Here is a 27,032-nt window from a genome sequence, read left to right as displayed (position 1 = left end):
TGCATACTCCATGGGCCAGATTTTATGCTTGATGAAGCCAATACAACTCCATGAAAATCAATGGGATTATACTGAGCAAATGGGATGAAAAATAGGCATTTGATATACCCATGTACTTATCAAGCAGAAACTGATGTGAACATGGAAGCACCGAGTCATACACTGGTTAAATGCAGAGTGGCCCTTTATCACACATTATCCTACAAGGAAGTACTGCAGGGTTGGTCCAGCATAGAATTCCATGAAAAACCAAAGGTGCTGAGTTCTGCAAACCTGTCGGTTAGTTTGAGACCATATTCCCAGACCTTCCCAGAGGCCCCCTACTTGCCAGTCTACCAATTCTCCACCAAACTTGAAGACCTCTCCAACCAGACCAGCAATACAACTTTTTTATCCTATTGATCAGATTAGCTTCTCTTACAACTCCTAAATCATTGTCTCCCTCGTTAATTAAGGGTCATCTGTATGAGGAGGTCCCATTGGTTTGCCAAGGAATGAAGGAGGTCCCATTGGTTTGCCAAGGAATGAACAATATGATGTCCACTAGTGGGACTTTTCCAATCCAAACTCAGAGTAACTACATGTTTAACCATGACATTTTACATTGACATACTGCTCTGTTGGGCAGCCAAATAACTTGGAACGGCCTTATTTCTAGGGTGGAGTAGATTGTTTCTTCTCCCCTCCTACTCCTGACACCTAGCAGTCCAGCATAAAATAGCTGTCCTATTCTACATGAATGAAAATCTAACTTCTCTGTTAGACAGATGCTCAACTGCTTTGTTCAATACCACTGCAAACATCCCCATCTCCAGGACCCATAGACCGAATTAGAATGGTTGAAAAACTTCCAAGCAATTAAAGGGCCTACTTCCCAGTTCTCAGTCATCATACTTTTTGTTTTTGACTAACAGGAAGTCAAGGTGACCTTTCCTTGCTCCTGTGGTAAATCTCTGATGGTTTACAATCTATCAGCAACTAGCTTCCCTAATCTACAAGACCCTAAAATGGCCACCAGAAAGACTTCCTCAAACAGCATTGCTTCATTGCCACTACTGCAAGCCTCACGACAGCACAGATGGAATCAATCATGATGGTGGGTAAACAGTTTTCTAGGACCAAACTTCAAGTGATCTATTAATTACAAAAACAGTCCAAGGATCAAAAATCCTGCCACTCTTACACAGAAGAAAATGCCTGTTCATTATCCTGCAATGGCAATAATGCCAGGTTACAAAAAGCTAATTCTATCACAAGCTGAGCTGCATGCAAATCTGGGCCCTAAGCAAGACAGGCCCAGTACAACCAGGAAGCTCTGAATGCCAAGGACACCTGCTGGTAAATTTGGAACGTCACATATTATAACTAGGGCAGGGGGGCAACCCCAGGGCAACAGTGGGGAATTGGGGAAAGGAGGAAGGGGGAAATAGCAGCTGCTGTTGCAGGTGCACAAATTGCACCACTGGCATGGTGGCAAATGAAATTCACCTCTACCCCCAGGGCTAGGGACAGACATTAAAAAAGCTGGAGCACGAATTGATTCAATCTTTGCAGATCAGTCTAACCTGCTACAGGTTAGTCTAACCTTGCCAGCCCGCAGCAGCTGTGTGACAGCCCAGCCTGGCAGCATGGACAGGGGCTGGCTGGGGCACAGGTTTCCCAGGCAAACTCAGAGGCACTGGCGCGCCCCGAGTCCAGCAGGCACCACCACTGCAACCCCTGCCCTGCGCAGCACCTGGGGCTGCAGCTGCACAACCAACAGTGGGCTGGCCAAGGCCAGGGGGTACTTTTCTTCCCTCCCTTGCCTCCAGCTGCTGCTGCAGCTATGCCACACCACTCAGGAACGGCAAGAAGCTTCAACCCCATGGCTTCTGCATAGGGTGTGGTGCTCTGGATCCAGTTCTCAGATGACTTGGAAGATGGAAGGTGTCCAGGGGCTGTAGCCAGAGCTCCACACATGGAGCAGAAGCTCTCCCTGCACCCTACCACCTCCCAGAGCGGCACAGCTGCAGCAGGAATGGGAGGGGGAATAACTGCGGAGGTGAGGGAAGCTGACTTGGCCTGGCAGGGCTGTTTATCTTCCCTCCCGTCCTCTCATCCCCAGCTATGGATCCTGCCACAGGACTGAGGAAGCTTCATTTAGCCTGGCAGCTTCAGCCCAGCTCAAGATGAAGCAGCTGGGAGGAAGGAAGCTCCCCTGCTCCAAACAGTGCTGCATAGTGCGGCAGGAGCCACAGTTAGAGGCGAAGGAAGAAAAACAGCCCTGTTGGACTAAGCCAGCTTCCCCTCACCTCCCACAGTTACTCCTCTTCCCATTCCTGCCACTGCTGCATTGCTCTGGGAGGTGGCGGGGGGAGCTGCAGCCTCGTGGCTTCTGCCTCATACATGGAGCTCCAGGTGCAGCCCCAGACACCTTCCAGCTGCATGCCTTCCGTCTTCCAGGCGTCCAGGGGCTGGAGCTCCACGTGCTGAGGAGAAGCTTCCTGCAACGCCAACACAAAGCAGTGCAGCACAGCACAGTGCGGCCATGGCAGCAACAGCTGGAAGCGAGGGAGGCAGAACAGCCCCCCTCCCCCTCCCAGCCTCAGCCAACCCACTGCTGCTTGTGCAACTGCAGTCCCGGGTGTTGCACAGGGCAGGGAGTGTGGCGGCAGCAGCTGCCAGGCTCAGGGCCTGCGGGCACCTCCAAGATGGTCCAGGAAGCCCACTCCCCAGCCAGGGAAGCCCCCCCATGCTGCCAGGCCGGACTGTTACACAGCTGCAGTGAGCTGGGAAGGGCCCTGCTCCCATAAGCTGCCCTGCAGGACCCTACCCAGCCAACTGGGGCTCCATGACAGCCCCACCTGGCTTGGGCACAGGGAGTCACACAGACCCCATGGTCCCAGCCCCAGCTGCAGCCCACTGGGAAGACCCGGACCCGGCAGTCCAGCCCAGGCTGGCCCCTCTGCCTCTACCTTCAGCAGCACTGGCCGGATAAAGGACTCAGCCCTGTATCCCCAGCCCCTGGCGAGGCAGGTGGGTGGCAGGGGCCATGCCAGCCAGCTCTAGCCCTGCTCCCTCCCCTGCTGGTAGATTGGGAGGGGGAGAATGGGTAACAAGGACCTCAGTCCTCTGGTAGGGGAAGGGGGGAATATACCCCCTTCCTGCTCCCTTTGCCTCAGGGGGCCATGCATCTGGTCAGACCCCCACTCCTGCTCTGGCTAGAGAGCAGAGGGGCAAGGCCAGCCCTGTTCTCTGGAGCAGAGAGCACAGCCCCATGCAGGGCTGCAAGGCATCTGGGATGCTGGCGGACTCTGATTGAACTTAAGCCAGGAAGGGATCTGAGACAGACGTTGCATAAATCGGTTTGACCCAAATCAGTTAAGTCTGATACGACTTTCCACCAGACTTATCTTAAACTAGTTTCATCCATTTTGAAACTGGTTTATATGCACTGAACTCATGTTCTGTTCCAGGTTTAAACAAGTTTCTGGTGACTTAAACTGGTTTATGTGCAACTATTGTCCTAGCCCAGGTGTCTTGCTGCACCAAGTGCCTGGCTGACTTGTTATGCCTCTGGGAACATCCATGGAACAATGGAGCTTTTCATCAGGGCTAAGAGCCTATATTAGGTCTTTTTTTTTTTTTTTTAATACTGTATTGAGCAATAACTTTGTGACTGTGCAGTTTAACAGTTCACTGCAAAAACTGCATTTGTGAAAATCTACTCTGATGAGTAAGAGCTCTTTTGTATGCAGATATTAACATTAAATAAACATTAAATGAATCTGATACTATTTAATAAAAAAAATACTTGGCTTAACATTTTTTCTGTACTCTTTGTATCTTGAAATTGAAATATAAACACGTTGAAGAAAGGCTCCAGATTTATTTGTTGTGATCCAGCTGCCAACCTTCCCCCCATAATCATATTATCCTTATAGTATTTATGAAGCCTTTGATTGTTCTGCCTTTTTTTCCAGCATGTCAGGCTGATGACAGCTCTCATATTATTTTCAGTATGAAAATTAAAACAAAAAATAAGACTAATTAGATAAATAAATTACATAAGAATAGATAAATATCAGGGGAACACACAAAATGCACACATAACCTGGCTGAATGCTTTTGTTAATATCTTCTTTTTTTTTAAGTGAAGGGTATTTTTTTTAAAATAAAAAGCTACACACATTTTAATGACACATTTCATTTGTACTTCACTCATCAGACAGACAGGGCTGTTACAGAGACTAAGACAACAAGAGCTTTAATGATTTCTTTTTTTTTTAATAAATAATTTCACTAACATCAAAATGCAATAGCAAAGAAGCCATACGGGAGCTGTTTTTCATTTTCGTATCCTGAATCTTTCAAAATAGTTCCTGGTGGACCTGTATACTAAACAATCCTATGATGCTGAATGTTTCATAATTGTTTGCGAGTATGGAGCAGCACTTCATTAACCGTTGTTCTTTTGGCTGCCAACAATTCTACACTGATAAATACCAATTATATACACCTTCCACAAGAAACCCTCATTACATACATTTTGTTGCAACTGGCATTAGATCAGATTTATGCAGAAAGTTGTTCAAACCACATGCCCCAACATCTGTAACTCGCGGTGCTCGTCCATAAAAGAAACAACAGAAGCTAAGCTGCCTTTTTCCCAAATGTCATTTCATAAATAACACTATTTAAATATTGCTGTCTGCTTCCAGATGAAAAAACAGCTCCAGCAAAAGCACCTGGGCCTCAACAAACTGAAAAATCAACACAACCAGCTGGGACAGCACAACAGGAACAGGGTCAACCCAAGCATGAGGAAAAAGATGCCAAGTAAGTAATTACTATTAAAGATCATGGATTTTTTTTTCTTGACATCTGGTAATAACTTTGCACTGCTGTGTGCAGTACTGCAATCTGTAGTAGGACCTCAGATGCCATGGTAATTCGCACATTATAAGAACCTCAATAGAATAGATTATTATTGCTTTTTCATGTAATTCTATGGCAACCATCAGCATGCCACTGCATATGTGAAAAATTTCATTTATCAAACACTTTTGATAGCTTTCCCTGCATTCAGCCTGCTAACGCAGCAATTCTTGCCCACATCATCCAAAATTCAAACACTAATCAAAAGGATTTGCCATTTATCTACAACAAATTACCCTACCTTAGCAACCCATTTTTGCTTCTCTTTAACTATTACAGCAATATTTTCTCATAGCAGGGCAGTACTTCTAAGACCCTGAGTAGGAAATGCAGGGGGCTTTTGTTGCATCATCCTGATGTCATCTGTTTGACTATTAAAATAATGGTGTTGAGTCATGATATAAGATGAATATTAGTAACTCCAGCCAAAATGTGTGAAGGGTTAGGGCATTCTTCTTTCTGTGGAGCACAGGATGTCTCTGAGGGAAGACTTAAGGAGCAGCCAAACATTAGGAAAGAAAAGGTTAAATTTCAATTTTGAGGTTTATTCCCTCTTTTCTCCTTCCTGTTGTTGTTTTAATTTAAAAATCAGTGCCAACCTCAGCAAACAAATAAGCTTGGTCTTAGATAAAGTATTGTGCATATATTCTGTTCAAATGATCATAGTACTCCTCCTGCTCACATTAACCCATTATAATTTTGATTATCAAGATGATGCAAAGAAACAGTCATTCTTTCACATGCTATTTAATTTATACAGAAAATTGGCTATTTCTTCCTTTCTTTCATCAAAAGAACTTGCAATACAAATGACCAGGAAAACTGAACAAAATATTATTACATATTCCTCCAGAAAGAATGCTGTTGATACAGATTATTTCCACTAAAAAGATTGGAAAGGTTAGAAATAACTTGGCAATTTAAATGCGACTCACTAGGTCAACAATTTGAAAACCCAGCTAAAGCTCCTTCATTGTGCTGTTGTTTTATATGTTTCTATGGGCTGCTATTCCAAAGGAGACTTTGGTAACCATGGTAAATGTAACTACACCATGCTTATGAAACAAAAGGCTTTGATGCTTAAGGGGGTGTTATAAAAGATAAATAAAAGTTGGTCTAATAAAGGATGCGATATTTTTTACTAGACCAACTGAATAGTTGGGGAAAAAAATTTCCAACTATTTAGTTGATTTAATAACCATTTACCCAAAGAACCTTGTCTGCCTATGATGCTTAATGAACAGGAGACAGATGTCAGCCTGTCTAGAAGCAGTTTCAAATATTTATTTTATTCCTTCTCTTCTAACAACTACTTGAACAACAATTGTCAAGTGTACTGGAAATTCAGGAATTGTAATGAGCTACGTCTCCTACTGAATGGGAGTATAGAAATGTATATATGACAACACATAGCCAACTAAAGTTTACAATAAAATCTGTAAGGTATAGTTCTCTTATCACTCACATTGCTGCAAAAACAATATAAATAATTTTAACACGAACATGGAAGGAGAATCAGATTAAATTTACAACTTTAGTAGGGTTTAATTCATGGGAGCCATTAACTGAATCATTAGTAAGTAACGCCACCACTCTAGAAACACCACCCTAGAAACACCTGGGCACATGTAACTTGACTCACTTAAATGGTCTCAATGAAGTCTATGAGCCTAATGAATAAAGCCTAGCCTGTGAATAAAGTTTTATATATGAAAAACTGTCAGCAGAATCAGAGCTTAAGAAAAACTGATTTCTGGTAGATGTTTCTTAACTGTAGGCAGAGTGCATGTCATATTTTCAGCAGCTACATTATTTATTACATGCCAAGAGTCAAAGTTTAACAAGGGGAAATTTACTGTTCTGCATTATTACAAGTCACAGGTGGGCATTGTGGAATGCCTTGAAGATGATCAGCTACAAGGCACAGTGATATACAGATGCCTCTTGACAATCCACCTATTGTGGCAGCAGGGCAACTTTTGCGATAGTCATCAAATAGATTCTTGCATCTTAGGTGATTGCACTCTACAAATAATAATGCAAAATAAAAAATACAAATTTTTTGCACAAAGCTTACAGTCTCAGGCCCCAGTCCTGAAAACACACAAACAAGCAAAATAACTCATTTAAGTAGTCCCACTGAAACCAATAGGACTACTCGCAGAATTAAATATTTGCAGGACTGGCCATAAACGTATCTACCTTCTAATTCATCCACATTAAATTATCTCTTTAGTCATGATGCATCGATTCCTGTATTGTCTATTATCAAGAAAATCCATTCTGTGACTCTCTTCTGAAAGAACAAACTAATTTATTATTTTGTCAGATGAATCAGTTCCTGAAAGACAGTATTCAGCCCTGAAAATTCCCATAGGCGCTGTTTGTCCATTAGCAAGATAAATAATCCAATTTGGATTTTCTATAACATAATGTTCTTATTTTTAAATATACAAATAGATTGTGATGGATGTTAATAAATAGTATATAGATTTAACTAGATAAACTATAGCTATATCTAAGTGTTATACCTAAAAGGGGGGGCATATTGAACTTTGAATCCTCAGCATAATCTTGTTGATTTCTACACAAAAATACTTTAAATTAGTCATTTCCAACTGTACACACATTCTCAGTTACAATGGAATTTGCTCCTGATAATTACTTGACTTCAAAGGTCCTCACCTATAGGCCCTGAGCACCTGTCAAGCCAGCTGACGCTTGTAAAGTAATGGATATTCATCAGCTTTTCTTGGCTCACCAAAACACAGATAATCAATCATTCAATTTTACATCATTTTCTTCAATTTTGATGAGTTCATGTAAGAGTGGAAAGCAGAAGTCTTTGACGGACTGACTAGAATTCTTTTATAATGAGCACTCTTAATTTCTGTAGCAAGAAACTGTACGTTAAGCATTTACCTGTTTAATCTCACAATTCTCATATAATGAGCCAGCGTGTGTGCAGTTTGCACTCAGGTTTTGTAATATACTTTTTTCTTCATTTAAATGTCAAAAATCATTATTCATTGTACCTTGATAAGGCATAATGTATCTCAAAATCTTGATAGCTAGTCACTCCTGAATAATTAGTCATCACTGCGCATGACCTTGAATTATTCTAATTTTACTGCATGAATTTAAGAGAACCAAATTAAAGCATATATTCCATAGATATTGACAAACTTTGAAATAGGGAAAGGAAATTTGATGTAAAAATCGCGGTTCGTTTCTCGGGAGGCGAAAAAAACTCTCAGTCACAGACACACTCTATTAGCAACACAAAAGGTATATATTTGCAAATAGGGTCAGAGAGAGAGACAAAAGATCAAACACTCTGCTGCCCCCGAGGGAAACTGCTCAGCTGGCTTTATCCCCTCTCTCCTGACCACGTGTGCAGAAGGCGGAACTTTTACAACTCATTTCCGATTCATACAAACATGTATGTGAATACGTCAAATCATACGTCGCATGTGTATTATAATTAACTACTTAAGTATGCGGGGCAGATAGGCTTATATGTATTAATTCATTGTGCATGGGTAGAAAGTATCTGAGGTTACAAGAGTTTGAATTTTCCTTGCTTCAAGGCTAGAATTGCAATTTACTCTTATCTGCATGAGAAAAGCTGAGGAGTATATGCTTTACTGTAACAAAGAGATAGTAACTTTGCAAAACAAAGAGAGAGTGATACCTTAATACAAAGAGCTCTCAGTAGCTCTCCCAGTTCTCTCACCAGGGAGGGCTGACAGCTGCGCTGTTTTAACAAGACTTATTGATAATGCATTTTTAATAATATTTCTAACAATATCCCCCCTCAAGATGCTTTCTGATCTTTACTTCATTTGGGCATATCAAGATAATTACGAGGAATTTTTCTGAGGACCATAACTTTTGCTACAGTTTGTGCTTTCAAAGGAACTGCTGCGACCTGCATTCCTTCTACTGTAGTGGTTATCAATCTAGTGAGACAAGGAATAAGGCAAGGGATAAAAATCAAACCAGTCAGAGCACACAAAAGCACAAATCCTACTTTTTTCCACCAGGGTCCTCCAAATAATTGAAACCACCAGTCTTTACTCCATGTGGGTTCCCACGTTTGTATCGGTACATGGGCTATTTTCCTAATCTCTTTGGCAATCTCTAAGACCGCTTTTCCGTTGTCGTCTATTTGGAGGCAACAATTAGAAAGGTTGAACTTTCCACAGACTCCGCCATCCTCTGCGAGTAAATAGTCTAGAGCCATTCGATTTTGGTATATGGCTTCCCTCATCTGGGAACTTTGTCGAGCCAGCAACTCGAGAGCAGTGGCAGTCTGATTAGTAATTACTTCCAAGACGGCCTGCAACTGGATGATTCTATTTAGCATATAAATTGGTGTCCGGTAACCCCAACTTCCATCATTAGCCCATGTAGCTGGTCCATAATACTCAATAATCCTCTGAGGAGGCCACTCATCCTCCTTCCACTTTTGGGAGCCACCTTGTGTCAAACTTACATCAATACTTCTCTTGGCTCTTTTCCAATCATCATACAAAGAGACTCCCAGCTTATTTCCGACCTCAGATGGTAACAAAAAGAAAGATGGTACAATTACTCCAACATAGCAGGTTCCTGTCCACCCTCGTGGTAGTACCGTATAGGCTTTCCTTTCACAAATTCAATAATGTCCTTTCAGGGCCCTGTTTTCCCCTCCCAAGGCTAGGGGGTCACGGCTGTGGAAAAGAAGGGGATAGTATTTGTTGCCCGTCTGCCCTAAAGGGTCAGTGTAATAGTTACTTCGTTTAAACTGACATTTCCATACGCCATCTTTATCCCTATACTCGCACTTGGTTATTTCATTTGTGTCATTTAAGGCACTCCAATATGTATTAAACTTTGCCACCGTGCCATTCAGGTGTACCCATTTCCAACTATAGACATAGGTAAATCGTTCACCTCGGGCCTTTTCATATGCCTGACATCTGGTAGGGTTAGGATCAAAAGGTACTATTCTTGTCTTTTTGGTCTGTTGCATCTGCGGGGAGATTGGGATGCTAACAGCAGAATTCCATTGATCAGCATACTTGGTGCATATTTGGGCCCATTTCAATGTCCATGTACACTGACTATGTCCCAAACTTCTCCTCGTACCATTACTGCTAATACAGTACTCTCCTAATGCCACTTGGGAAAGATCCCAGCTGCGGTTTTCATCCCATTCTTGACCAGTACTCTTAACATCCGCCTTGTCACTGACCAACCATTTTGGGGCCAAAGGAAAAGCCCTCCAAGGCCACTGTTCTCTGGCCTCTTGGAGCCCCCCACAGGCCCAGCAGTTGGTAAGATTGAAAGTACCTGCAATTCTTTCCATCATATCAACATACAAATTTGTCCCTGGGGGAGCAATTTGGGAAAGCGAGGGTGTGAGCCAGCGGTTAAGGCTGCTCAATTCTGCTCCTTTCATTATGCAGATAACAACAAGGCACATTAAGATTCCCACCATATTTTCCCTTTTACTTTCTTGTCTAATTTTCTGAGCTCTGATTAAGCCGTCTCAGGCGCACTTGGAGATCACCAGTAGGTTCACAACTCCACTTGCTGGCTTCTTGTTCTGAAGACGACTCAGCTTCCGGAGTGAGTTCGTCTCGGGAGTTGATGTCCTCTAACTCGTGGATGTCGCTTTACACGGGTATGGTGTATCCAACGATCATGGCCAGTAATCTTTACAGCGGTGTGGGTTGTTAGAAGTACCTGGAAAGGGCCACTCCACTTCTCAGTTAAAGGCTCCTTTTTCCACCGCTGCACCAAGACCCAGTCTCCCGGGGAGAAGTCATGTACCGGTACATCTAAAGGCAGACGCTGAAAGGAGGCTGCATACCTGTGAAGAGAAAACAAGACAGACTGCAAGGCAATAACATACATATGAAGCTCACTATTACCTAATTCAAAAGTTACATTCTCTCGCATCCCAGGAGGTAAGACTTGAGGCGGCTTGCCAAACAATTTCATATGGGGTCAATTTGAGGCCCCGTCGGGGAGTGTTTCGAATGCAAGTAAGAGCTAGCGGCAATGCTTGAGGCCACTTAAGGCGTGTTTCAATACAGATTTTGGTGAGCAAAGTCTTTAAAGTCCTATTCATGCGTTCCACTTGTCCTGAACTCTGTGGTCTCCATGGTGTATGTAGTTTCCAAGTAACCTTGAGAGCTTGTGCGACTTCTTGAACCACTTTTCCCACAAAGTGTTGTCCTTGATCCGACTCGATGGACTCAGGCAGGGAATACCGGGGAATGATCTCTTGTAACAAATACTTCACTACTGTAGCTGCAGTGGCAGTCCTGGTGGGCCAAGCCTTGACCCAACCAGAGAGCTGGTCTACCATGACAAGTAAAAACCCGTGATGTCCGGACTGTGGGAGCTCGGCAAAATCAATCTGCCATGCCTGTCCAGGGTACGCTGCCCAGGGTCTACCTCCCATTGGCACAGGGGGTTTCCTTCGAGGGTTTACTTTCTGGCATGTGATGCACTTGGTAGCAATGCACTGAGCTTCTACATATAGCCCTGGGGCTACTGCTTGGCGGATCACTAGATCACCCATGGCCAAACCTCCCATATGGGTTCTTGCATGGAGCTGTTGCAGCACCTCTCGAAGCAATGGCCTGGGTATTATGACTTTCCCTCCTGGTACTATCCACCACCCCTGGGAGTTCTTTTCTGCACAAGCTTTCTGTGCAAATTTATCTTCTTCAGGGGAATACTGTGGGACTAAATCCTGAACGTATGGCCATATGGCATGGGACATGGCCTGCTTGGATACCTCTTCCGCTTCTCCCCCAATAAATGCAGCTTCCTTTGCTGCTGCATCAGCCTTTGCATTTCCAAGCTTATGCTTTTTCTCAGCAGCCTTCCCATGGGCCCGCACATGAATGACTGCTACCTCTTTAGGCTGGTGGAGTGCCTCTAGTAGTTTGATAATCTGGGGGCCATTAGCAATCTTATTTCCAGAGGCAGTAATGAAACCCCTTTCTTTCCACAATAGTCCGTGCGCATGGACTGTAGAAAAAGCATAGCGAGAGTCAGTGTATATATTAACTCGCTGGTCTGTCCCCAGCTGTAATGCTCGGGTGAGCGCAGTGAGTTCCGCGGCTTGTGCCGACCATGAGCTCGGCAATGACTCCGTTCATACTACCTTATCCAAGGTTACCACTGCACATCCTGTTCGTCTTTTCCCATCGATGACAGAGCTGGAGCCGTCCACAAAGTATTCAACATCTGGGTCTTCAATTGGGTCCTCAGCACCTGCATGGTCTGATTCAGGACCTCAAGGCAGTCATGCGTCGGTTGCCCTGGCTCCGGCAGCAAGGTTGCAGGGTTTAAGGCTGTAGTATGTTTGAAAGTAAGTCCTGGATTAGAGAGCAAAAATATCTCATACCGTGATTGTCTGGAGGGGTTAAGAAATTTCCCTCCCTCAGTCCCTAGGATCTGGGGAACTCCATGAGGAGTGAGTATTTCCATATCCGCACCCATGACTATCTTCTGGGCTTCTTCAACAACCACTGCTGTGGCTGCCACAGCCCGAAGACAGGCTGGCCACCCGAGTGCAACTGGATCTAGAACCTTTGAATAATATCCCACGGGTCTCCAGGTCGGGCCCGATGGCTGTGTCAGCACCCCTGATGCAACCCCTCGATTCTCATGAACATACAGTCGATATGGCTTTTTACTGTTTGGGATGGCTAAGGCAGGGGGCTGGGTTAATGCTGCCTTCAGCAGATCAAAAGCATGCTGCATTTCTTTATTCCATTTCCATTTAGTGAGACTCTCCTTAGTCAGGGATTCGTACAGTGGTCTAGCCTTCCCACCGTAATCTGGTATCCATAGTCGACAGAACCCAGTTAGCCCTAGGAATGCCCGCAGCTCCTTGGGTGACTTAGGTGGGGTTAGACCTTGAATCGCCTGTATGCGATCTGCACTCAGGGCTCTGACTCCTTTTGAGAGCTTATATCCCAAAAATGTGACTTCAGGCTGACATATTTGGGCTTTCTCTCTAGAGACTTTATATCCTTTTTTCCCCAGAGTGTTTAGGAGTGACCTGGTGGCTTCCTCGCAGAGCTGCAAGTTTGGGCTTGCAGCTAGCAGGTCATCCACATACTGGAGGAGAGTCACTGCGGGGTGTGATCCCTTCCATTCCCCCAAGTCCTTCTGAAGGGCAAGTCCGAAAATATGGGGGGCTGCTATAAATCCTTGTGGAAGAACTGTCCACATGAGTTGGGCTTTATGGAAAGTATCTGGATCCTCCCATTCAAAAGCAAACAATTTTTGACTCTCTCGGTGAAGGGGAATAGAGAAGAAAGCATCTTTCAAATCTAGCACTGAAAATATTTTAGCTTCCCCCAGTACTTGTGTCAAGATCGTGTGAGGGTTCGGGACTACAGGATGATCTGAAAGGACCTTCTTATTTACAGCTCGTAGGTCTTGGACCAGTCTGTATGAGACCCCATCTGCCTTCGGCACTCCAAGGACGGGGGTGTTATAGGGTGAGGACCCTTCCACTAGCCATCCGTACCTCTTGTATTTCTCTATTAACGGCTTGAGTCCAGCTCTGGCCGCTCGGCTGAGTGGGTACTGCTTTACCCGAACGGGCCCCTCCCCATCCTTGAGTACAATCCTTACTGGGGAGACGAACTTAGCTCGCGCAGGGGTTCCATCAGCCCATACCGAGGGGTCTACTCCAATCATGTGATCTTCTGGACTTACTGCAGGGCATCGGTCCTCCAGGAGAGCCATCTGATAGTTCGAGCTCTGCTTGACAGGTAGCTGGACCACCATCTGATCATCTCTGAAAAAGATCTCAGCTTGCAATTTTGTGAGTAAGTCCTGCCCAAGGAGTGCAACCGGGCAACTTGGAGAATACACAAAGGAGTGCTCGAGCAAATGGTCCCCCACCTTGGTGAGGAGTGGTTTACAAACAGGGAGTCGGGTTTGCATTCCCTCAATCCCTTCCACAAGTACATGCTGTTCACTAGTTCCTGCACAGGGGGTTTTTTCTGGAATCATTGAAAATGTAGCCCCAGTATCCACCAAGGCTTCAAAGTTTTTGCCACTAACCCTAATGGTTACCATGGGATCTTCTCGGGCTCCAACCCGAAGGGTAGTGGTCTTAGATCCCTGTCCCCTTCATTCTGAATCCTCACCCTTGTCTTCTGCCCGCATGAGGTGACCTCTCGGTTCCCCCTCTCTCTTCTCCTTCAACTTCGGGCATTCCCTCTTCCAGTGTCCTTTCTCTTTGCAATAAGCACAAACATCTGCTCCCACTCTTTCTCCCTTCCTCTTCTGTATCCCAGCCTTTCCAGGGTTCCCTCCAGTTATAGCAGCTGCTAGTGCTGCCATCTGTCGCTGAGCCTTTTTATCCTCCTTGCGCTCCTGCACTTGCTCACGATTCCCATACACCTTATATGCAATTTCCACCAGCTCTGAAATCGGTTTCCCAGCACCTCCCTCAGTTTTCTGTAACTTCTTACGGATATCAGCAGCAGATTGACCAATAAACATAAGATTTACCATACGCTGGTTATCTGGGGCTTCTGAATCCAGATCCGAAAACCTGCGAAACGCCTCATACAGCCTCCCAAGGAAAGCTGAGGGATCCTCCTCTCTTCCCTGTCTCACCTCATACAATTTAGACAGATTGGTAACCCGAGGCACTGCCTTTCCCATTGCTTCCACTATAATTCCCAGATACCGTGCACTCAGCTCTCTGCCCTCTGCAGTATGATTATCCCATCTTGGCTCCTCTACAGGGCAGGTATCACGCAGAGTACGACTAGCAGCACCTTCTGACTCAACTCTAGCCACCGCAATACGTTCCGCTGTCCCCAACACTAATCTCCTCTCCTCCGGGGTTAGGAGGGTCTGGAGCATCATCTGGACATCAGCCCAAGTGGGTCGATGAGTCTGCCCAATAGATCGGAACAGGTCCCTCATCTTTTCAGGGTCTTCACGAAAAGAGGGGCTCTGATTCTTCCAGTTAAATAAATCTGAAGTGCTAAATGGGGTGTAGACAAAAGTTGCAGTGCCTCCTTCCCCAATAACCTCTCGCATCGGACAGTTCAACACCGGCTGTGACTCTACAGGCTTGCGCAAATAATAACCCTTATTTCCTGATTCAGATGAGGCACTTGGCTGAGGCTCATGCTCTAACTCATTAGGTATGCCTTGGTACGTCGGTGGTGGTCTCTCTAAGGGAGGGGGCGGTGGTGCAGAAGGACTGGACCCCGAGGAGGCATCTGACTCATCTTCGCTACTCGACAGGGCAACCGGAGCGCAGGTCCGGTACTCAGCCAATTCAGAATCCCCCCCCTCATTAGACTCAGGAAGTACAGGCGCCCCCCCCCCCCCCCCGAGTCTTTTTCTTAACAAGCATCACATGAGACTTTACTAAGTAATTCTTAATCCAAGGTGGCTGATTTTGAACCACCCACAACCAACAATCAATATAAGGAAACTGATTCCAATACCCATTCTGCATAACAATTTCATGGATAGCTATCACTTCTTTTAGCACAAAGGATCCTTTCGGGGTCCAGCGGACCCCAAATGTTGGCCACTCGAGTTGACAAAACTTAGTTAAATCACCTTTTTTCATTTTTATTCCATAATCGGCCGGCTTTGCAAATTTATTAAAATGACGTAATAAGACTTTTAGAGGGGTATCAATATTGTTTTCTACACGAGAGCGACTCGTACCCATTTGCCCACAAAAATGCGCCCAAGGCACACCAAATACCAAAAAGATCTCAACAACAGATGATTTACAACGAGAGCCGAGCCTAGAATTTCTCAGCAAACTTACACATCCTTTGTTTAGATCCGTACACCAGATTGGGCAAAGGGAATTCGTATACTCACTCAGATACCCCAGAGATCTCGATCCAAATCCTAAAGTGTGTCTGCCTGTCCAGAAACTCAGAATTTACATGGGATACTTCCTTTAACTTCCCGGATATTCTGACTTACACCTCAAATTACAGGGGCGAGTCCAAAGTCGGCTCGGTGCGCACTTTTCCTGGTACCGGAGGCGCTCCGTCGCTGAATTCCGGGGTAGTCCTCGAGAAGCCCCACGTTGGGCGCCAATTATTGATGTAAAAATCGCGGTTCGTTTCTCGGGAGGCGAAAAAAACTCTCAGTCACAGACACACTCTATTAGCAACACAAAAGGTATATATTTGCAAATAGGGTCAGAGAGAGAGACAAAAGATCAAACACTCTGCTGCCCCCGAGGGAAACTGCTCAGCTGGCTTTATCCCCTCTCTCCTGACCACGTGTGCAGAAGGAGGAACTTTTACAACTCATTTCCGATTCATACAAACATGTATGTGAATACGTCAAATCATACGTCGCATGTGTATTATAATTAACTACTTAAATATGCGGGGCGGATAGGCTTATATGTATTAATTCATTGTGCATGGGTAGAAAGTATCTGAGGTTACAAGAGTTTGAATTTTCCTTGCTTCAAGGCTAGAATTGCAATTTACTCTTATCTGCATGAGAAAAGCTGAGGAGTATATGCTTTACTGTAACAAAGAGATAGTAACTTTGCAAAACAAAGAGAGAGTGATACCTTAATACAAAGAGCTCTCAGTAGCTCTCCCAGTTCTCTCACCAGGGAGGGCTGACAGCTGCGCTGTTTTAACAAGACTTATTGATAATGCATTTTTAATAATATTTCTAACAAACATCCCACTTTTGTTCAGTTATGTCTAGAGTGGAGCAAAATCAGTATCTTTAAATCAGACAGCATACCTCTCCACCACCACCCCCAAGTTAGCTGGCCTTAGTAAAAATACTAACATTGAAATGGTGCAAAACATTAAAACCACCTGGCATATAAAATTTATCATAGTAAATTTTGGCAAAAAAAATCTTGTAATCACAAAACTCTTAAAATTCACATGGCCTAGAACAGTGGGAGCCAAAGTTTTTGGCAGGCACACCACCCCACACCCTTCCTGAGTGCCACTCTAGTCCCTCCCGCCTGCCTAATCTGCTCATCTGCTTTCTGTTCCAGGCCCTATTTTGCCACTGTGCTGCACCTCCCCTCCCCACCCCAGTCTGCAGTATACCACATACAGAGACTTCCTGGACCACTTGTGGCATGCTTGCCACAGGTTGACCACCCTTGGTGTAGAGGGCTTGGAAAAGGACCTAGACCCTGGAAGTCAGAAATCTTTGCCCTGTACAATCTCCACAGACTATGCTCAATAATGAATAAATATATATATAGCACTTTACAAACATTAAGTCAGATTTTACTGCAGTTTCATAGATATATTAGAAAAAGCAGGCACAAAAAAGTTAAGTAAGTTGCCCAGGGTTATGGAGAATGCTATTTACTAATTAAATACTTCATAATAAAAATCTTCACTATGGAAAATTTCTCCTACTCACACCAGTGAAATATTGATCATGAAAGCTATCTTGCTAGTATGTCAGAAGCAGTTTAACTTTATCTGCATACAACTTTGTTTTACTGAGTCAAACAAAGATGTCTGCTTTTAAATAAGTTTAGTTAATTAAACATGTGCCCAATAATTTGGGAGACAGATTTCAATGCAGTGTGGCTTGCTTCACTGATTTTAGCTTATACTAGTACTTTTCCAAACACAGGTTAAAAAAAAAAAAGAAAAAAAATTCTTCCCCCAAAATAAGAGTCTACATGGTGCTTTGTGCCATCTACTTACATTAATTTTTAATAGATTTAAAATTAAACTAGTGCAGACAAATCTTCTGACTGTCATTTAATTGGTCAAATAGCCTGACAGAGAAATTAGGTAGAGAAGTTCCATGCTGCACAAGGAAAGAAAAGACACGACAGTGGTTAGGTGGGTTACACAAAGTAGCGTGCAAGAAAAATGGTACTGTTTTCCTTATTGTATCCCTTCTTTCTGATAGGAGCCAACAGAATTTCCACAGTTAGTATGAACTGCCAAAAAGGAGGCAAAAGAGTATAACCGGCATGCAAATATTATTATCCTCAATCCTGAAATCAGATAACCCCTCCGGTACTATTACATATTTGCCTAATTAGCCATTTTTAAAAAATAACATCATATTTACTTAATTATATGGGAGTTGATGTCCTGAGCAGTCGGTAATGAAGTAAGGACCCTCTCACTTTTACCTCCAATTTAAATCAACTGAAAACCATTAACACCTGACAGCTGTTCAGTGGCTTATTTGTAATGAGCAGGTGGTCATCATCCAATGCCTACTTAACTAGTGTCCACACAACAAAAACCACCATCAAAATTGGCACTAGTTGGTATGGCTCGGCACTGAATATGTCAGAGACTGGACCATCTTCTGAATGTTAGCAGTGATTTCCTGACAAAGAAATGTGGAGGAAGCATTCTTTGTTGCTGATGTATCTATTCCACAGAGAAGTTTCAGCGCTAACTGCTGTCAATTGGGCATATTTCCTGAGCGATAATAAATGTGTTCATATACCATGTAGTCAACTGACATGATTTTAGCACCTGCCCCATGATATTCGGTGTTTTTTTCTTGAAGCGTCATTCCTGGAGCTAAATAACTGAATGAGGATTGATGCTGTGCTGCTATGCAGAAAAAATCCAAGGTTAGGGGTAGAGGATGGGAAGAGAAAGAGAGGGGGGGAAAAAAGACTCTGTAATATGGTTAGGGTAGTCAGCTAGAAGTGGGAGAGAGTCTTGAGTTCCAGGGCACAAAAGGACTGTTGATGCACTGGCATAAGCACTTTATTTAAAACAAAACAAAAAAACCCCACTTAAATAGTCCTGGGATCAAGGATCAGGCCAGAACTCAAGACTCTTCATTCATATTTGAATGTACTAGCCACTAGGTTACAGTAATACTCCTTTTTGTTCTTGGTGCCTCAGGAAGTTTCTATTCCTTAGTGCATCAGCCCAGCTTCACCAGAAAGGCTGAAGAGTGTCCACACTCAGCCTAGCCTCTAGTCAGGTAGTTAGGAGCACTCCTGCCCAGTAGGATACATTGGTTTGAACCCCATACCAGGCTGAATAAGGCCAAAACCCCAGGTCTCTTACTTCCGGAGAGAGTCCTCCAAAGACTAAACCACTAAATAAGTGGCTGCACCAGAACTTGCAGCTCTTTGAAATTAAATAGTGAGTGTTGCTTTTTTTTTTTTTTAAAGAAAAATTATAGGCACCTACTCTTGGGGGCTAGCTCCAGGCTATAAATCCCTAGCAGATGGAAGCAATTCCCTTGCACCGAGTCAGATGTCTAAGCTCTAAATATGGTTGAAGCTGAGACATACCCCTTGCTTACCATTTCCTACTGACTGTCTCTAGGCAGTTGCCTACTCATTATGGTAGTCTTTGGGGCTGCCCTCCTGAGGCACCTAAATCTCCCCAGGCATTGTAAAGGAAGTTTAAGTGTCTGACTGAGATTTGGATTCCACTCGAGGATCCAAGGCCATGTGTAGATGAAATGAGAGGCGTGTGTGCACAACACTTTAAAGTGGGCTAAATGCTTTTGCGCTGCTTCAGTGCTGTCAGTGTTTGCACGCTTCAGTGGTGTATTGCACATTAATTCCAGCCACTGTGAAAATTTGGTGGAGTAATGCACCTTAAATGACTTGGGGTGCAGCAAACGAAAACTCCTTTAAGGAGTTTTCGTTTGCTGCCCCTACAGCCGTGGAGCAAAGCACTGGGCTCCGTGCACCACCATGGCTCTGCAGGAGGTCCTGCAGGCAGCCTGGCAGCAACCCAGGAAAGCAGGCTCCACCCAAGAAAAGTGGTGAGCCTGGTCCTTTTTTTTTCTCTTCCTGGAGCCTGCCTGAGCTGTGCAGGGCCCTGGTGCGTCCCTCTGTGGCTGCAGTGCCCCCCAGGACCGCCCAAGACAGGTGCCTGCAGGTGGGTGCTGCCTGGGGGGAGCCACCGCTGCCGTGGAGAGAAGCACCAGCCAGTACCCTGGCCCTGCAGCCCAGGGACCACTCTGCCTGCCGGCTGCTCGCCCTCCCACCCCACCAGAGAGGTAGGTAAGTCAGTGTGATGTGTGCATGATATGGGGGCTTAATCATCTCTAAACTGAAGCATTGTTTTTTAAAAACCACCACTTCAATTTAGGGCCTCCGTTTCATCTACACGCACCCCAGATGCCTATAATTTAGCTGCCTGTAAATTAAATGTTGTTGTGCCTAAGTCTTTTATGAGTCTGGCTCTTAGCTCCTCGCTGCAGCCAGTGTTCCTACTGAGCCAGAAATATAGTATTGATGTGGAAATTCAGACAGGATTAGTGGTTGGCTATCAGAAGCGCTTTATTTTGCATGGCCACGGGAGAAAAAGCAAGGGACATTTAATTCTCAACAAAAGCAAAGCTCAGACTTCTTTATATGCTGATAAGTCACATACAGATCTGCCCGCCCCATAACATACTCTTGGCAGTCTGACAGCGACTCATCCTGGTGTCTTGTTGAACCAGGTGTGTTTTCTCAAGCTGTTTCCTGATAAGCTTATCCTGAAGGCTGCCATGTTGTTCCCGCTCGGCCTTCACCAACATCTCCCACTCTGTCCTGACACATATACACTCCTTTTAGTACTTTTCTATTCCTCATCAGTATGGTTCCCCCTGAAGGTTTTCTTCTCCTCCCCATTCAGCCAGAAATGGTGGGAAATTATTGCTTTGCACAACCAACAGGATTTCTTGTCCCTCTTCATAACATAGCAGCAGTAGATGAAATGAAGAAAGATTAATAAAAAGCCAAACCTACCTTTCAAGCCTGTGTGGTGGCTGAGCGAAATACGTGCTTGACCTCTATTAGTCACCTTGTTTATTTTTCCCTTGGGAAGGCAATCCTTTGATAGCTATACCATTGCAATAATGTGGCCTAACAACATTTGTAAGAAAGTCACTCATGATCAGTACATACCCTGTTAGCTCACAATACATGTCAAGAAGCCAAAACAGAGCAAGGAACATCATGAGGCCCTTGTCTCCAAGCAGCAATCCAAGTGCACCCCAGTACATTGCAATCAAGCAGATGTATCCCACAACAGGAATCAGAGCCCAATATCACAATGAACCAGTCTCACAGTGATGATCACACTGCAGAGCCTCCTGAATAATGGTCAGCAGTGAAGCATGGGAGATGCAGTCCAACCATGGCCAGGGCCCATAGGGGAGAAAGGGACTCAAAACTACAATTCCCATGATGCCCTATTCCACAGATATTATTGAAGAGAGAATTAGGTCGAGGCTAGAATATTTGGGAGAAAAAAGACCCAGCACCCCAGTATAACAACCTGTTACAACAATATCCCAATGAACAGACTGGCCAGCATCTCCACCTAGCTGTTTCTGGCTAATCACTACAGTACTAACAATAACAGACAGAAGGAAGTTATCCCACATAGTTTACGCTCGTGGCCAAATATTTTTGCAGAAGGATCCTCAAGCACATAAAAGACCACTGAAACGTCGTCTTAGAATTTTCATTCTTCATGCATAGAACGGTTAGGGATTGTCACTTTTAGTAACTCAAGTTGATTTATTGCAATGGATAAACTGAGTACTTGTAAATTGAATTGAAAAGTATTGGTGCACTATCTCATCCAAAAAAGGATTAAAGTTACAGGGGTCAAACCTGAGAGATATAGTCCTACAGTCTTAAAATTCAGCATATAGTTGTCTATGTTGTTTAATGAGGACAGGATGGTAGCAAGCCTGCAATTGAAAGGATATAACTTTTGAGAGCTTTTCAATGAAGGCTTTAAGTGAAGCGAGTAAAAGGACAGAACCGGCATTGTACAATGTGAAATTCTATGTTATTTTTAATTCCCTCCTTGGTATTGTTTTATATTAAGCTTTGGTCATAGATATATTTCACAAAGAGTTATTTCTTGTTTAAACTTTATTGGTATTATATTGTTTCTCAGACTGTGCTGCTGATTTACTTCTTTAATTATAAGTATTATGCATAAAGCCTTTCCCTGATCTAGTAATGTGCAAAATATCAATAAAAAAAGGAAGATACTATTAAGTGAAGTAAAAATATCTCAACTTTGCCAAAATATTTGATTTTGCTATTAATCTGTCAGGTCAATTATTAAAAGAATGAGCAAAAATGAAGCAAAAAAAGGGATACCATAATATTACTAAAACTGTTACACACATTTAAATTTGACAGTTCAGATACCATAATGGTCTTGCTGGATCTAAAGAGACAAGTAGTTGTAATACTTATGTTATTTGAATGGAAACTGAGGATCACATTGTAAGAAGTAGAGGTAGTAATACTTGTATTAAGGTTGTTAGAGTTTAATTTCTCTTCTGTCCATGCTTTTGTTATAAGACATTGTTTTCAGTTGCTTATAAGTTTGCCAAATATGAGCCATCTAGGGCTAAAAATGTCTATGCTGAATATCCTCTGCAAGCTGAATATTATTGGAAAATTTTAACTAAACTAGTTCAGTCATTTCTCAGAATAAAGTTAAGGAAAATAATTGATTTGCCCATGTTACAAAAAAAAAAGTGTAATCATTTCATTAAGAAACTCTAACATCTCCATGCCTCAAAACAAAAACTTAAAATTTAGCAGGAGAGTAGTCTTTGTATTTAGGATGCACCTTTTCCTATTCTTGTGAAGACCTGCCTCAGTCTGGCTAAGCCACTAAAAATCTTATTTTATTCATGCTCAGTGGCAAGTTGTTAGAGTTTAAATTCTCTTCTATCTATTCTGAAAATGCTCCAGTTGAATAGGGTTCCTTCTATGATTGCTTCTCCTGGAGGCCAAGGAGGCACAAGTGCAGGAAGGGAGAATAAGAAATCTGTATTCCCTGAGCTAACAGTGCTTTGCCTACTGGTGCTCAGGCAGTGGAGAGGAAGAGGAGGAAACAGAAATGCAAAGGGATAAGGAGCCAGGCATGAAGAGGTTGCAAAGTGGGTGACAGGAATGTTGGTGAAACAGACACAGAGGTCAGGAAGGGAATGGGATGAGGACAGGCTAGGATAAAGAGTCTGGTAAGGGTGTGGTGGAAGGAAAAGAGAAGAGACTAGAGAATGTAATCAAAAATCGATTTCTAAGCAGCTAAAAGACAACAGGTGATCAGGAAAAGTTAACATGGATTTGCCAAGAGTAAATCATGCCCCGCTGGGGTGGAGGGCACACCGTTGGAGCTCCTTCCCCCTCTATCCCCACCCAACAGGATTAACTGCACACCCCAGCTCCCTGCAAGTCTCTGCCTATGACCCACAGGAGGAATGAGAGGAATGAAGCCCACCACCTGGGTATAGGCCCCACGAAGCTGGGGTCTGCACAGCTGGGGGGAGCCCCAAGCTTTAGCAGGGCTTCTCCCATCCCTGCCTGCCTGCGCTAGCTCTATAGAAGGAAGGATCAGGCCCCACCACCCAGTATAGGCCCCCCCCAAGCTGTTCAGTGCATCTTGCCAGCTGCTATTGTTGCTGGGCTCTGATAGGACATGCCAGGCAGCCTGGAGGCTTGTGCTGGGTGGCAGGGATAATAGCACTTCATAAAAGGAAGGATCAGGCCCTGTTGCCTGACACAGGCCTCCTGAGCTGACTGGCATGTCCCACTGGAGCCCAACACTAGCAGCAGCTGGAAAGACATGCCAGGCAGCCCAGGTGGCTTATGCCAGGCAGCAGAGCCTGATTCTTCCTTCTATGGAGCCAGCCCAGCCAGACAGAGATGGGGGAAACCCCACATGGCACAGAGATCCCCCCCCAGCTGAGCAGACCCCAGCTTGGGGGATAGAGACTAGGACAGGGGCTTTTTTTCCCCCCTTCCTCCAGTAGGTCAGGGGCAGAGACTTGCAGGGGGCAGGGCTGTGAAGCTAGCCTGGCCAGGTGGGAACAGGGAAACTCACCCCCCTGCATGTGCCTGCCCCCCCCAGGTGGGGAGACTCCAGTTCAGGGGGGGTCCAGGACCAGGGTATGGAGGTTCTGCTCCTCTCCCGCCCCCGCCCCCCCCCCCATGGCAGAGGGTTGGAGGTGTGTGCCAGGCAGCCAGTGAGGGATGGCCTCCACTGGGCTGCACTTGGATGCTCTTGATAATATCTGGCATGCTGTGAGGTGTGTGAGTGTACTCACCACTTTCTGGCCTTGGCCAGTGCAGGCATCTGCCTGACTTCCCAACCCAAAGAGTGAGCATGAGTTCCATTCATAAACAGTAAAATCTACACAGATTGGAGAAACCTGTGAAGATTGGATCAATTCCCCCTCAGGCTTTTTGACTGTCTGTACCAAGCTTGTGTGTGCAGATGACTTGGAAAAAATATGGGGCAGGGGGACTAACAGGTGTGTTTTATGCAAATCATAGGGGCTAGGAACAGAAATTACACACACACTGGTGAGAGCTTGGAAGTGATTGGAAGCTTCCAAGTGATTGGAAACTGGCTCAAATCTGTAACACAACAGAAGTTCAGTGCCCATAAACTGCTTTCAAAATGGCTAAAACTGGTTTAAGATAAACCTGGATGGATGTAGTATCAGACTTAATTGATTTAGGTTAAATCAGTTTATTGAACTTCTGTCCCAGATCCCTTCCAGATTCAAGTAAACTCACAGATGCCAATATGCTTTGCACCTCCCCTGCAAACTCCCCTTCGCGGGGTGAGTGGGCTAGCCTGGCCCAAGCTGTCTGCTCCAGCTAAGCAGGGGGACATACTTTGACACCCCTCGGCTTCTGGCCTGGGCCACTGCAGACATGTGCTTGCATTCCTGGACTCAAAAATGAATGTCTGTTTACTTGCTTCTTGGTTCAAACTACACAGCTTAAACTAACATGTGAAGATTGAATCAATTAAGCCTTAGGCTTTTTGACTGTCTGTACTTAGCCAGGAAGTGGTACTTCCACTCTTTCTGCATTGGGTAGGCTTCAACTGAAGTACTGCATTCAGTTATAGGCACCATATTTTAAGAAAAATGTGGAACATATTAAAGGAACCCAGAGGGGAGAGAAATAAAAATTATTAAAGGTCTAAAAAACATCACCTATTGTGTCAAGGTTGGAAAAAATTGGTATTATTTCATGAGGGAGCATTAGACAGTCTTCAGATGCAACACGGCTTATTATAAAGAAAATCATTTGTTCTTTGTATCCACAGGCAATAGGACAAGAAGTAACGGGCTTACATTACAACACATTGCTACATCACCATAGTGATGCACTCCCTCACTATAGTGTGTCGCTACAGTGATACAGCGGCTAAAGATGTCATGTGCCACTGGCACAGCACAGTAATACATTGAATACAGCTAACAATGGCACCATAAAGGCACATGCAGATGTGCCCAGTAAAATTTTGGTTAATATTAGAAAGAACTTCCCAGCTTTGAGTGTATGGAACTGGATTCTTTTTCTGCCTCTGCCACAAGGTTCCTATGTGTTGTGGCAAAAGTCAATTAAATGACACTTCTCATAGGTGGTGACTAATAATATCTCTACCATGGAAATGACAGTATGATTCTAGCAGGAGCAGACATTCCCACAATTGCTTTTAGTTTTGTTAGCACAGGGAACAAACAGTGAAGACTTGTCAGCATGCATTTCAGGGGTAGTCCATGATGAAGTCTATCTTCATTATTATCCTCACCCATGCCAGCTAAATTAAAGCTATCCTATGTATACTAACCCATGCTACAATCATACCTCCAGCTGTTGTTTAAATATTCCCACAAAGCATTCTTCATTTCTGGGTGCCTAGACAGAGACACATGATGGAGTCTGATCTGAACAAGTACCAAGCATTCAGTTGCAGCTGAGATGATAGGAACAGTATTGTTAACAAACAAAAGGACAGAGTCTCTGAAATATCAGGCTATGAGCATCACAAGCTAGACCCCAAGTTAGTGTATAGTTCTGACATTAATAACTGTACCTTAGTTCCCTGGTTGTATGTTAGGAACAATAGTAGTAGTATCTCACTGGAAGAGCATCATGAAAATAAATTCATGCACTTTTGGGAAGTACTTATGCTAAAGCAATGTAGGAGAAGTGGAAACTACAGCAAAGTAAATTAGCTTCCAGAGGAAGAGAAGTAAGTTACTGCAATTTAGGCCCTTAGCTGATGTTTGGTTAAAAGCATGACAGGATTTGATCCACAATCGCACCAATCACACCTCCTGCCATGTCACACATATGGCAGAAGGCACAATTTTGGAACTGGGGATCAGATCCCAATTGCACATTAGTGCCAGTGCAAGAGGAGCTTGGGATCATGACTGTAGAAGTATGAATACTTTATTTTAGGATATATCTTTTTTTTTTAACTTGTTCTTCAACTGTTAATAGAAATTGATACAATAAAAAAGAAAAATTAATCTTCCCATACAAATCAACTTCTGTAGCTCTGACCTGTACATTCAAATCATAATCTGTAGAGAATACTAATTCCTAGAAAATCCCTAGTCATAAACTACTATTTGTATAAGTACATGGTTATGAGTTTATAGCTCTTACAATATAATGGTCTATGTCCTCTTATAATTCCTGAGAGAAACTGAAGATGCCCTAGATAAAACAGAGTTAATCACTCACAAATAAGAGGGCCCCATGACACAACAGCACCAGATGCACAAATAAATTTAGTGAGATAATCCTATAACTTGCTGCCTCTCACAGGATGTTATACTTGTTCCAAGGTAATTAGTTTTAGAAATGATTAAGTCTTTATTTAAAAGAAGCATTACAGTAAATATCTAATACAATTAAATGTCTTTGTATTATTCCTACCATTAAGGATGATTTTTTTAAAGGTTAATTTGTTCTTTGTATGTTCTTCTGGCTTACTTTTTCATGGTTCAGGCTGCCAAATTAGTAATTAAAATAAAACCTTATTCACATTTTAATCTGATACCTGTATCAGAGTTCTGTACACTAAGCGCTGAGATTGACTTCTCCTTAGAGAGTTCTGGAAAGAAGATTAGAGGATTCACAGGCTTCTATGACTGAATGATTAAGAGGATTGTCAAACTGTGGTGGCAAACCTTTGAACTTAACAGGAGGAATCTCATGCAACTCAGATAATTAGTCTGCAGTTTGAACTCTATCAGCTGATTTTTAATTCAGCATCACTGGACAACTATACATAGGCAGTGCCTTGCTTTAAATGTGTCAC

At 43.8% G+C, this 27,032-nt stretch overlaps 1 protein-coding gene across 1 annotated transcript in view; it reads left to right on the top strand.

Annotated features, from left to right (window-relative positions):
* CNGB3 (cyclic nucleotide gated channel subunit beta 3) overlaps positions 1–27,032 on the top strand; it is a 114,829-nt gene that overhangs the window by 4,060 nt on the left and 83,737 nt on the right. The window contains exon 2 of the mRNA XM_090037704.1: positions 4,701–4,818. Coding sequence (XP_089893830.1) covers positions 4,701–4,818 — 118 coding nt within the window. The remainder of the gene's footprint in view (positions 1–4,700; positions 4,819–27,032) is intronic.

Source organism: Crocodylus siamensis, chromosome 3, assembly GCF_052110815.1.
Source record: "Crocodylus siamensis isolate JL-2025a chromosome 3, ASM5211081v1, whole genome shotgun sequence".
NCBI lineage: Eukaryota > Metazoa > Chordata > Crocodylia > Crocodylidae > Crocodylus > Crocodylus siamensis.
Note: the sequence above shows the minus strand (reverse complement) of the source record. Positions and strands in the feature narration are given on the sequence as shown.